Source organism: Pistacia vera, unplaced genomic scaffold (assembly GCF_008641045.1).
Source record: "Pistacia vera cultivar Batoury unplaced genomic scaffold, PisVer_v2 Contig296, whole genome shotgun sequence".
Classification (NCBI taxonomy): domain Eukaryota; kingdom Viridiplantae; phylum Streptophyta; class Magnoliopsida; order Sapindales; family Anacardiaceae; genus Pistacia; species Pistacia vera.
Window position 1 is genome coordinate 381450 of NW_022196108.1, and position 13453 is coordinate 394902.

A 13453-nucleotide genomic window follows, 5' to 3' on the forward strand; every position below is an offset into this window, starting at 1 on the left:
ATATATTAATATCGTGTTGTGAAAACAATGACACTGTTTCAGACCTCTTACTATTTGGTTGCAATTAAGAAATCTAACACGTTATATTTGTTTATTCCTTTAAGCTTTTTCTAATGAATCTAATCAGTATGCCAGCTTATCAAAAAGTCGTAGATTTGATAATTAATCACCCCATTTGAGATTTGACTTCTTTTAGATAATTACTGTAACAAAAAATTTCCATCAACATATAATATGATATATATTTCTTATATAGTATGTGCTACACATAAATAAACCCATTAACAACACAATTAATTATAACCACGAAGATAGAAACGATATTTCTAAGATAATTATTATATTATATAGATATTATTAATTACACAAATCTTAACTACTAATTTCTTTAACATGGCGGCATGTCTTGTGGGGGAGGTAGCATCCTTGCTTCAGGTTGTTTGCCGTTCGTCACGATGGATACAGTTTCCATTCCCCAAGTGAGATGCCTCTCTATACGACAGTGCAAGAACCAAACTCCTGTACAAACAAGAAAAAGCCATAATTATTAGATATAATTGACGATAGTATCATATGAAATAAGAGTTAATTACATTTACCTCTAGGTAGAGCCGACGGTAGGCCGTGCCAGCAACACGGCACGAAAATATGCGGACCGTGCTGTGGGCCTTAAAAAAAGTTTGTGGGCCGGCACGGAATGGCATGAAAAAAATAAAATTAAATAATAATTAAAAAATATTCTAAGAATTTAGAAATTAATGAAAATGAAGATGTATAATAATTCTTAATCCTAATTTCTAAGTTCGTATTTATAATTTATAATTATAATTTATAAGTAATAAAAAGTGTTGAAATTTAATTAATATTTCAGTGTCTCATTATTTTATTATATTTTATATATTTTTAATTAATATAAATACAAAAAGTCACTAAATAATAACCGTCAAAGAAGAAATTTACAGAATCTAGGTTTGTAAAACTCGGACAATATCAAAATGAGGGGTATTATAGTTTGTAAATAATAAAAATCCTTTCAATTAATCAATTATGTAAATATTTGTGCTCAAATCATTTTGTTTATCTTCTTTGTTGAATGGTGACTAGAACATAATTCCGTTGTTGATGCTGGAGCGTGTCCTCAGTGTATGAATCTTGGGAGGAGCTCAAGCTTGTCCGGGGGTACTGTTCTTGGTGTGTGAAGCGATCCAAGAGTGACGAAACATTAGGGAATCAGAGGGTGATGTTTAGCATATCGTAGATCACAGAGTTCATTTTGCTGTATCTAAAATCAACTCTGAATTTTTGTTCTTGTAATGTTTGATGTTACAGTCGATTAGCTTCGATCTGGACGAAATCCTATGAATGTAGGTTAAAAGTGATTTTAACCTAATCATATATATATTTGTGTTCTTTACGTGTGCATGCTTATGTTTGTTGGTTCATACTTAACTTGACAATGTTTAAGCAACATGGTAAAAACATCCCTTGTGCTTAAAAAATGAGTACCTAAACATTGATCAGAGTTCATTAATTCTAACAATGTTTTTAGCTATTTAGCGAGTGTCACCTACGCTTGCTTGCTTCTTCAGTTAAAAAGATTTTTTTTTTTATTGGGTAATCACGGTAATATAATTGAAAAAATAAAAAGAATACAAAAGAAAGAGGAAATCCTCTACGCAGAATCATCTTGGACAGGCCCAAGAGAGAAACACAAGAGGCAGGGGGCAAATAAAAAACAAGCTCCAAAGGACATGGAGAGCAGGAGGCCACTAAACAAAAAAGGCATTATAAAAAATGTCTATGGATTTCTTTAGGTATACTTGTGGGAGTTGGTACATGAATATATATAGGGAAACGAGATGGTGATAATTTAAGGAAGTCGGTCAATAGAGATCAGTGTAAAAACAAGAAAATAAGAAATAATTTGTACACTCTTACAAAGTAAATTGCATATTTCGGCTCATTTTCTACGTTACAATGCATTAGACATTATTCTTTCTGTATGTAATTAGATTGTTATCCATTTTTCAGTATGTATGATAAATGATACTGTGTTACTATAGCCCAACCTAACTATGTTAGCAATTTGGATAGAAGCATAACCAAGAATTTAGTTTTAGTTGGGCTACTATTTTTTATTTTTTTTATTTTACTCAATAGCACAAGAAATTTGGACCGCTTCATGCATGCATCGTAGATTTAAGGTACTTAATCTGTAGCAAAGGCAATTAAATTTGCTTTTGACAATTCGATCAGATACAGAATTTTAAATAACACATTGTAAATTTGGTGTATTTGAGTTGAAAGATGATGAAATGCATTTAGCTATATATTATAAAAACAATTCGTTGTATGTTATAAATCCTGGTAGCATAGTACATCTATTATTTTCATTTTTGCTGGTGGTATTTGTTGAATTTTTAAGTCAATATGACATCGAGATGACGCCAATTAATCAATGGTCTGAAGAAAGATTGACTAATTTACAAAGATAAGTTCTCAACTACCTCCCTAAAACAATGAGTATATGTGGATGCTAATGGCATCTTTCTTTATTCCATATGGTCAAATTTAAGCCAAATTTAGTATGCATATAACTTATGAGAATCTAGAATTAGAGGTAACTTATAGAAAAGATTTCTCGTCAGCGTAACGTAATTTAGTTCCTTAAGATAACAGAGTTTCTCATTTCTCACAAAGTCAACTTCTTATCCTTTTTAGGCTAAGCATCAACAATTTTCTCTTTTTATTTGTATTTTACGCTGATTAAATAATAAGTAATGATTAGGTGATCAACTTTTTCCTTATAAGGTTAAATTTTGATGCTTATCTTATTAAATTCATTTTGGTTTATTCAGGATTTGTATGTTAACTTCATATCTAAGCAAACATCCATGAAAATCTCGTAAATTGTAAGTGGCTTTAAAATATTATTTCCAGCTCTAATTACTATGGGAGGCTGAGTTGCCTTTCCATTTCTCAAATCATTTTCAGAACTTGATGTTGTTAATTTTATATCAATTGGTCACAATATAATTAAAATATTGCTCTAAAAAATTTTATGATACCTGATTAGTATCAGTAATATGAAATGGTTTTTATTTTTTAATTTTCAACAAGAATTTTTTAAATTTATTTTTAAGAAAAACACACATTTTAGAAGAAACTTATGGCTTTAATATAAATTAGAACTTAATTGACACTTTGAAATTGTTGGGGATAAATAATGAAGCCCAATGGGCCGAATACTAGAGCCCATAAGTTGGGACGAGAGGAGGTACCGAAAGTAAGCCCAACCCAAATGCTTGAATAACATCATACGGGCCACAATTTTTAAAATATCACTATTACAATTTTTTTTTTTTTTTAAATAAAGTTATATTTACAAATTTATGGTGAATTTTTAATAAAATTAATAATAATTAAAATTTAAATAAGTTATTCGTCGTTCTTGATTGTTATATATTTATAGTTTGTAATATGTTAATGACTTTTTACATTACTTTCTACAGCGATAACTACTGGAAGAAATAGATTTGGAAAAAAGGAAATTACAATAAAGGAAAAGATTCCATTGAACAAACGATATTGGTTCTAAAGTTGCTACAATTACAAATCATCACCACAAAACACTATGTTTTGCAGATTATTCAATTAAACAATAAATGATATTATTCCTTAAACATTTAAAATATGAATGAAAGAGAGAAAATATTCTAAGAATATGATCACTTAAGAACAAGGAGGCATGTGAGCTGGTGGTCGTCGAATTTTCTGATCCATGGATTTCCCATTCTTTACAATCAGAACTGTATCCATTCCCCAGGTTGCATGCCTTTCTAAGTGACAATGCAGAAACCACACTCCTGTCAAAAGCTCAAAATTATTCGAGTTAGGCAAAATATTTAACAATAAATTCATGTTAGAAGAAAAAAGAAGAAAACTTTTGTCGATAAAAAAGAAAAAAAGTTGATAAAGACATGAATATGATTGGAAGTAACTTTTTTTTATTTATTAAAATAAATTATATTTTCTATTTTGTTCAAACAATAAAAATATTAAAAGATAAAATTTCAGTCAAATTTCTCATATAAAAAATTCAAACAATTATTTCTTTTGTACATTCCTTATATTAGGATGATATGATATATATGTTGAAACCAAGTGAAGTGGAGATCGTACCAGGATTCTCAGCAATAAATCGAATGGCGGCCCATCCATTTTTAGGGAGGTTAATAGTGTTAAGTTCTGGTGGGTCAACTAAATTATAAGTGGAAGGGTCAGTCACATTGTTGAAATTCCCCGAACCTGTCCCAACCAGATAAAAGCTGAAACCATGTAAATGCATTGGATGACTTTCCGGAGCCCCAAGATTGGTATTCTGGTACACAATTTCAACCACTTCACCATAATTTATCATCCTCGCCTTTGTCCCTTGGGCTGTGTACAATGTTATGTTGGACACATCTCCAGTGAAGTTAAAAAAATCAAGCGGCTCACTCGGGAAATTTCCATTGAAAACGTTGCCCAACCTCCTACATGTAGATATATTTTAGAAAAATGTCATTAATATCGAATCAAAGCCCAAAACCAATTTCAAATATTATCTCAAATATACAAATTATTTCCTATATACTTATACATAATTGCATTCAATCATTTAATTTTTTTTTTTTTAAATTTAAAATCAATTTATATAAAAGGGTTTGTACATAAAATATTATCGTACCTATAATATGCTTGTAGTATATCGATTTTAGGAGTCTCGAAACTGATGTTGTTTAAGCTTGCAGATTGCCTATCACCCGCTGTGGTATTGCACGAGTTGTTGGGGCACAATAATCGATTTAAAGCTACTGATATATAAATCCGCGTGGTGATATTTTTCGGGACATTGATGGGATGTTCTTTACTGGCTAAACTCCTTACGCGCTTGGTGAAGTTTTCTGCGGCTTCTGTGTTATTGTAAAAAGGAAGGTTCGGGAAGAAAGGAGAAGATGGGGCACTGTATTTGCCTTCGTACTGAACAACTGCGGTAGTTGTTGAGTTGTTAAATGCAACGGTGCTATCGAAGAAAGGAGCAGAAGCCATGTAATAGTGGCTAAGATTTTGGTTTGCGGTGAACAAAATGTCCATTGTTTGTCCAGGAGTTATCATTATATAATTCGTGTTTATCGGTTTTATGTATGCTCCATCTTGCCCAACAACTGTGAGATTGTGTTTTGCAATTGCGAAAAAATGTTCTTCGTTCATCACGGCATTCACAATGCGAAGAAGATAGGTCTTGCCATATTTAACTTTCAGGCGATAAATTGAGTCTGTAACAAATGAAAAAAATTTGATAGTCAGATAAATTTTAAAATACAATTTTATTCTAACAACTGAATAAAATTATTTATGAGAGATGTTAAAATATATACCACTGGAGCAATTGTATCGGTCTCCTGGTTTGCCGTTGATGGTGAAGGCATCTGATGTGCTTGGATTGACTCCAGTTTCAATGGAATTAGTAATCATCGCCTGTACATCTTGCTTGTACCAGGATGCTGCCAATTATAAAATCAAAATGAAAAATATTAATTTAATTTACTTCGATTAAAATATATTAATGCTGAATAAATTAAAAGACCTGAAGTAAAAATACCAAGTATGATTGTCCTTTGCTTGTAAGGTTTAGGAAATGGGTAAGTTTTTCCAGCAGCAGGTGAAATAACAATAGCGCCATGAACTGATACGCGAGTCCAGTCACTGTGGGCATGCCACCAAAGGGTTCCTTCTTCGGTGGACAATATCACCTCATAAGTGAAGTTGTCTCCTGGTTTAATTGGACATTGTGTTATGTTCTCTGGACCATCTGACCATGGATTCCTTGGTTGCTTCACTCCATGCCTGCAGAATTTAAAAGAAAACTCTTCAGATTCTTTGGATTTTTGATTCGTCATTATATAAATCTAATAAGCCCTTTCACATGAAACTTGGATTTTCTTATGTCCCACTTAAAAGCCTATACTAATAGGTGAATAGTTGAGGGCTCAACATTATTTAGGTCCAAAAAAAAAAAGACAGTGAGAGTCATCACCAGTGAATGGTGACACCATATTTTCCTTGATTGTGGACATTAACAATCACGGTATCTCCTCTACGAGCCTTGATGGTTGGCCCCGGAAAACTGCCATTTACAGTCAACAAGCTTTTCGTGCTACACAGCTTTGTAAAATTCGATTCTTGAAGCTGTAACATAGAAATACCATTCAGCATTTTAATATTAAATGTTAACAAATATCAATATTAACAAAGGCAGCTGAAAATGTAGACATATATAGGAGCTGAAGCACTTACAACAAAATCGTAACAGCGGATTTGGGGACGAGCCATGCAAAGGAGCAGACCATCAAGAAAAAAGAACCCTAACAATCCTAAAATCAAACCCATTTTTTTCGTATCCATTTTTCTCTTGCTTTTGTGTTCTCAGGTTGCCACTTAACTCTTTGTTCTGCCATCTTTAGCTGCATCGGCTTGCCATTTATACTGTGAGAACAGGAAAAACTTTTGAAGAAAAAAAATAATATCATTAATTATTACGCAAAATAAACACGTGAAGTCAACATATAAGTTGTGAAGTTGGCATTAATAAATAGTCTCCGTAACTACTCTATCAAAATGATTGAATAGCAACAAGTAAATCGCTATAAATTTATATATATATATATTTGTGAAGTTGGCATTAATAGTCTCTGTAACTACTCTATCAAAATGATTGAATAGCAACAAGTAAATCGCTATAAATTTATAATAGTGTATATATATATATGTTATTAGTTTATTCATGTTCATCACTTTTTACTTTGAGATAAGATCATTTTAGAGTAATGATACATTGATACTTATACAAAATAATTATTCAAATTATTTCTTACAAACTAATGTAATAAACCTGCATGTTTGACAACTCATCTATTTTAATTTATATAACTATCATAAAATTAAATTAAAAGACGTTAGTTTGTATGATCAATTTATATATCCTTATTTTAAGGGTTAGAATTATCTATAGTTGGAAAGCTGAATTACTTTGACTTCATTTATTTCTTCATAGCCGTTGTGTAATTAATGGTCTTACTGTTATCTTCATATTAGTTAAATTTATTTTCATTATCCTCAGATGTATAGAGAGTGAAATGGTGCAGCATATTTCCTTGTCAAAATTAACTTACAATATAAGACTTTTAGACGGTGGAATTGAGCTCTCTCTACAATTGTTGGCCTTCTTCTCCACCAAAGTTGGAACTTACCTCACTATATATTTGTATAATTTTTTTTTTTCTAGCTTGAATTTAGGAAGCATGCATGCATTTTGTTTTCATTATGAGGGGCAGACTCTTCATATCCTTTGGTTAGGTGTATTTCCTCTTTTTAATCAATAAATTTCCCTCGTTACTTAGAGATTCTTGAAAGAAAGAAAGAAAAAATATATATATAAATAAACATATTACAATTATAAAATAGAGTAAACGTCATAATATTTGTTTGTATGTTACAAGTAGGAAAATGTTCGAGTATAATTTTTTTCTTATATATCTTACAATAATATTATATTTATACAAAGTGAGGTAATAAAAAATGAATAGAAGAAGAAAACAAAAAGTCAAATTTATTATATTCATTTTTTCATTCATTTTTTACTAAATCACTTTATATGAAGATTTTTGTAAGATTTATGTATAAATGTAGCGTTATTCTGTATCTTAACCAAAAGAAAAAAATTATACACGAATTCATACCAATTACCAAACCTGCTGTAGATGGAAGTAATTAAGATTTATTTATTTTAAAGCATGTGCAAATGATGAGAAATATTATAATCCAATTAGCTGTTTAACACGTTTTCGTATTTAATTTCTAGCAATCCATCGCTTTAAATTAAGTTTATTCTTATATAATCTTTTTATTAATTAAACAGCTGGTGCCTGTTTCTCATCTCGTACTATATGCTATATTCCGTATGAGCCTCTTAATTTCAGAGGCAGATGGGACGTTGTTTTTAAACATAACCACAGAACAAAAGAAAAGGGTTCGAATATTCTTAAATGAATTATACTTTACAGCCAACTTTTGTAATGTCTTATGTGTTAATTGTTATGTTCATATAAGTTATAACCACCAGATCATTTTCGTCATGTGAAGTAGTGAACATTAACTACACTGGTAGGCATGCAAGGGAGAACGATATTTTCCCACCCAAGGTTTGACGAAATGACACTTTCCCACCCTTCGTTAGGTTCTGTTATGTTTTTCTCATCTCGTACTATATGCTATATTCCGTATGAGCCTCTTAATTTCAGAGGCAGATGGGACGTTGTTTTTAAACATAACCACAGAACAAAAGAAAAGGGTTCGAATATTCTTAAATGAATTATACTTTACAGCCAACTTTTGTAATGTCTTATGTGTTAATTGTTATGTTCATATAAGTTATAACCACCAGATCATTTTCGTCATGTGAAGTAGTGAACATTAACTACACTGGTAGGCATGCAAGGGAGAACGATATTTTCCCACCCAAGGTTTGACGAAATGACACTTTCCCACCCTTCGTTAGGTTCTGTTATGTTTTTCTCATCTCGTACTATATGCTATACTCCGTATGAGCCTCTTAATTTCAGAGGCAGATGGGAAGTTGTTTTTAAACATAACCACAGAACAAAAGAAAAGGGTTCGAATATTCTTAAATGAATTATACTTTACAGCCAACTTTTGTAATGTCTTATGTGTTAATTGTTATGTTCATATAAGTTATAACCACCAGATCATTTTCGTCATGTGAAGTAGTGAACATTAATTACAATGGTAGGCATGCAAGGGAGAACGACATTTTTCCATCCAAGGTTTGACGAAATGACACTTTCCCACCCTTCGGTAGGTTCTATTATGTTTTCCGTTAATATTTTATTAAAAAGACAAAAGTACCCTTAAAAGTTTGACTTTATAAATTTTTAATTAGCTAAAAAGTCAAAAAGAAAAAGTAATTAGTTCCACCTAAAAAGTTAAGAATAATGCTATGAAATTGTTTAAAGTTAAATTATTTTAATATTTATTTATTTATAATGTCATCAATATCTTATTACCATTATTCAATAATCTATTAAATTTATAATGTTTTTCATAATATAATGTTTTTCATTTTTCCTAATTAATATAAAAAATTAATATTCCTAATTAATTAAATAAACAAAGAAAAAAAAGTATCTTTACACTTGAACTAATAAATAATCGATTAAAGACTTTGACTTAATTAAATTTTAATTTATAATAAACTAATTAAGAAATAAACTATTTAAGGGTATTTTCGCCTTTTTAGTCAAATATTAACAGAAAACACTAACAGAACCTTACGAAGGGTGGGAAAGTGTCATTTTAAAACTTGATGGGTGGGAAAGTGTTATGTTGTCAAACCTTGGGTGTGAAAATGTCGTTCTCCCGGCATGCAATAGAGAATTCTTTATAATAAACTTTTCTTCTACTATATGTATATAAAAACCGATTTAAGATTCTTTTATGATTTGAGCTTTTCTCAACTTTCAAGGATTTCATAACACGTATATTTTTACTTATTTATAATTCCGATCCATTTCTCTATTATATTTTTATTTTTAACTATCAATCACAAATTTTTATTTTTTCAGGTAAAACCCAACCTGAGGGAGGCGAGGGATGATCTAAGTTAATTATTTGCATAAATTTCGATTAATTCAATTTTCATAATTTTTTATTTCTGTCATTACACTGCAATATTGATGATAGATTAAACTGCCAGACCTCTCATTTATTTTTTATTGGTTTATTTAAGTCTTTTTTTTTTTTTTTTCTGAATACCCCACATGCATAATTATTTTAAAAATTCATGTCACTGTTTGTTGCACAAACTTTTATTAGAATACATCGGATTGATTCATGGCCACATGAACAAATTAGGTGGTTCCCTTAAAAAGAAACAATATAAAACTTTTGGATTTCACAGTTTGATACCTTTCAGCTGGTAATCACGTATCTTTTATACTTAAAGAAAGATCCAGTACCAACTCTTAGATTTTTGCTCTTGGATCAATGGGAAATGTCCAAAACATTTAGCTGTAATTACAAAGAAAATTCTATTCGATGTCAGCTTAGCGAACCTACATATAATTTTACACTTAATCGACCACGATGCTTTTGTCTCTTCCTTTGTAATGTAGCACGTTTTGAGGATCAATAATACACTATTTAATGATCGGCACTGTGCTTTTCTTTTATTTCAAAAGATCCTTAATTTCTACATATTTTGACATACAAAGCGGCAGGTAGCTATACATATTCCTATGTTAATTTAATGTCACTTGCTTCAGAATAATTAAATATATATTACAACTTAACGAAGAAGAACTCAACTATATCTACATGCAGTATCGGACCCAGGATTTTTGTCGAGGGGGAGCCTCTGCGGCTCCACCATTGTTTGCTAATCAACTAGTGAAAACTTTTAAAAAATCACAAAACTTTGAACAAAGAAAATAATACAATATTAAGAAAGAAACTGAAAAGAAAGAATGCAATAACATAATATTTTTCTATTTGAATAAATATATGAGAAACAAAACTTTGAGCAAATGTGTTGAAAATAACATTTAATTTACAAGGAAACACAAGAAATTTTTTACGTAGAAAAACCTTCTCAATGTGAAGAGAGTAAAAAACCCTAAATTGACCTAATTTGCTTTTAGTTCAAATTCTTCTCTTGCCAATTGATGTTTTATGAAAATTTATGATGAAATTGGAAGGGAATAAACAAGGGCCTAATGTAAAAATGAGTTGAGTTATATATACTTTTAAAGTAATATTTTATATGATTAAGTTCTTTAAATGATTAAATAGTAAACAATTATGTTTGTTCTTAGCACTAGATTGTCATGATTAAAGTTTAATGAATGATTTAAATTGAATTATACTCTGATTTTTTTTCAATCATGTCACGTCATTGTAAATAGTTAGATGATAGATTTGTGAAAAGAATATAACATAAACTTTTGAAATTTATTAAAATGAGGGAAAAATAATGTTAATTATTAAATAGATCATTAATTTATAATTATATAAATTATTAATTTTTATTTTATTAAAAAGAGGTTAAGTTTTAATATAAAATCTTTTATTAGTAAAGAGAATTGACATCTATTAAGTAATTAATTAGGTAGATGGATGAAAGATAGAAAGATAAGTATATACGAGATGACAGTGAAACATTAAATATCATAATTAATAGTAATTTGTGTGGTATATTAAATGGATTAAAGTAGGAGAAATGGGGAAGATAGGAAAGTCAAATTAATAAAGAAAGGTTTAATCCAAAACGATAAGAGAGACTCTAGGGAAGACTTTTTCGTAGAAAAGAATTGGTTTTTTTTATTTAATTTTTTAAATTTGAGGGTAGACCTGGGTCGCCCCTGTCTATATGTAAATAAAAATCATTTGAGTTGAAGAAATTATTTTGTTGATTGTTGAACCTTTGCAATCACATATTAGTCTATCGAGTTTAGGGTATCGCGACTAAATTTTTATTTGGCAATCAAAATACTAATAAATAAATAAAATAAAAATATACTACTTGTCTTTTTTTTTTTTTTTTTTTTTATTGATAAGTAAGTAGTATCATAAAAGAGAAAAATATGTATAGAGAAGCCATAAAAAACCCAGCCATCCTCCTTGGTAAGAACAAAAAACAAGTCTAATAGAGTGAGAACTTAATCTCCTTGTTTGTCTATCTTAAGCACGCAAGACAAGATGAGAGGGGCAGCAAAGAAATATGAAGACATTCTACCAATAAATGGCCTGGGATAGGATCCAAAAAATCTAAACAAGACTAAAAAACTATACACACCATCTTTCTTCCCCAGGACAAGCATGGGGTTAGGAATACTCATGTTCTCACATGTTGGTTTTGAAGATTAGAGCTGTCAAAATCGGTCCAAGCAGCCCGAGCCTAGGCCCGTTTGGGATTGGTCCCATTTGGGACCAGTCGCCCCTGTCCCAGCCCGACTAATTTCAGGACCCAGACCAGTCCCTAGGATTGGTGCTATGGCCCAGACCGTCTTATGGGCCTGCAAAATTTATTTTCCCCCTATTTTTTTAATATTTTAGGGGCGAAATGAATTTTGTAGGGAGGTTTAGTAATTTTTAGGGGTAGATTAGTAAGTTTTTAAAAGTTTAATTAATTTAAAAAAATAATAATAATAAATAAATTAATGGTAATTTTAACATAAATGTAATATTCACACAATCACACATTCATGCTTCAAAAATAAACATTAAATAATTTTTTTTATTAAATTATCATCTTCATCGTCAACAATATTTAAAATATTAAAATCTGTGTTCCTAAAGGTTCGAATAGTTTGAGATCTTCAGGGTGTTGTTGTATTCTTCTATTTGCATGAGTTCTAATCCCGTAAACACGTTATCACTTCAATCATCTCATCGGTTAAGAGCATATTATGTCTTCAACAATTCGACCACTCGTTGAAAATGCTGACTCGGATGCAATTGTAAAAACCGGCATAGATAAAAAGATAAAATTCACGTGCCATTTGGGCTACAATGGGGAATCACTTTGATGTTGTTCCACCATTGAAGCAAATCCATCCATGTTTCTCCTTCATCGTCATGAGGCAAGTCTATTTGTAGGTAGCGATTCAACTCTTTGGCCCATGTATGTATGAGCTGGAGCTCTGCACTTCTGCATGTTCCATATACGTCCACATGCCGATTCTTCTGGTGGTTTTCATCAGGGTTTATCATCTCATGGATTTTCCACTTCCACTTCCATTGTACCTGTATTGATATAAAAAAAAAAAAAAGACTTTCAATTTTTGCTTAAAGGTCCAATAAGACATATAATTATGTCCTAAATGCTGGCATATCTCAGTAATTAACAGTTAACTATGTGTATTTAAACCTAGGATCTACAACAAGACCTAATCCATATAAAATGGAATATCTAACCATATTTCTCGTATTTTTCTTCCATCTTTACAATTTCCATTAAAACGTCTTATATCTATATTTAACAAAGTTTTAGAAATTTGAAGTAAAATATCTAATGTATAATCATACATAAGCTTGACAACCTTCCTCCTCTGGATAGTTCTTCGGTTGACAATCTATAATTTGTCTTGCGGTTGGCAAAACTTTTTCTAACATCAAGTAGGTGGCTTCCAACGGATAGGCATGTTCTACATAACTCCAAAGGTCGAACTAGTGGGTTCTCTTGCCTACAATATTTGACTGTTCCTGCCATCTTTTATCCTACCGTCGACGATAAATCCAATAGTCGCGGCACCCTCTCCATCTTCAAATTTATAGCATCTAAACCTGCTTTAACAATCAAATTGATGATGTGGCAACCACATTTCTGGTGAAAAAA

The 13453-nt window shown here is 30.7% G+C and overlaps 1 protein-coding gene across 1 annotated transcript; it reads right to left on the reverse strand.

Moving 5' to 3' along the window:
* Positions 1 to 3597: 3597 nt before the first annotated feature.
* On the reverse strand, positions 3598 to 6474 carry LOC116135212 (laccase-14-like). Its single transcript, XM_031420914.1, has 7 exons — positions 6340 to 6474; positions 6080 to 6231; positions 5645 to 5889; positions 5421 to 5546; positions 4730 to 5318; positions 4183 to 4535; positions 3598 to 3866 (listed from the first exon to the last, which is right to left on the reverse strand). The coding sequence occupies exons 1-7, from the start codon at positions 6445 to 6447 to the stop codon at positions 3733 to 3735; spliced, it is 1707 nt and encodes a 568-aa protein (XP_031276774.1). The 5' UTR covers positions 6448 to 6474; the 3' UTR covers positions 3598 to 3732.
* Between the last annotated feature and the right edge of the window lie 6979 nt (positions 6475 to 13453).

What these genes read in the sequence shown, in the direction of transcription:
- LOC116135212 (XM_031420914.1), bottom strand. Translation starts at nt 6,447, where the DNA reads ATGGATACGAAAAAAATGGGTTTGATTTTAGGATTGTTAGGGTTCTTT. An exon ending in TCCGCTGTTACGATTTTGTT is followed by an intron (nt 6,232 to 6,339) that starts GTAAGTGCTTCA and finishes TCTATGTTACAG; the next exon opens with CTTCAAGAATCGAATTTTAC. An exon ending in CCGATACAATTGCTCCAGTG is followed by an intron (nt 5,319 to 5,420) that starts GTATATATTTTA and finishes CATTTGTTACAG; the next exon opens with ACTCAATTTATCGCCTGAAA.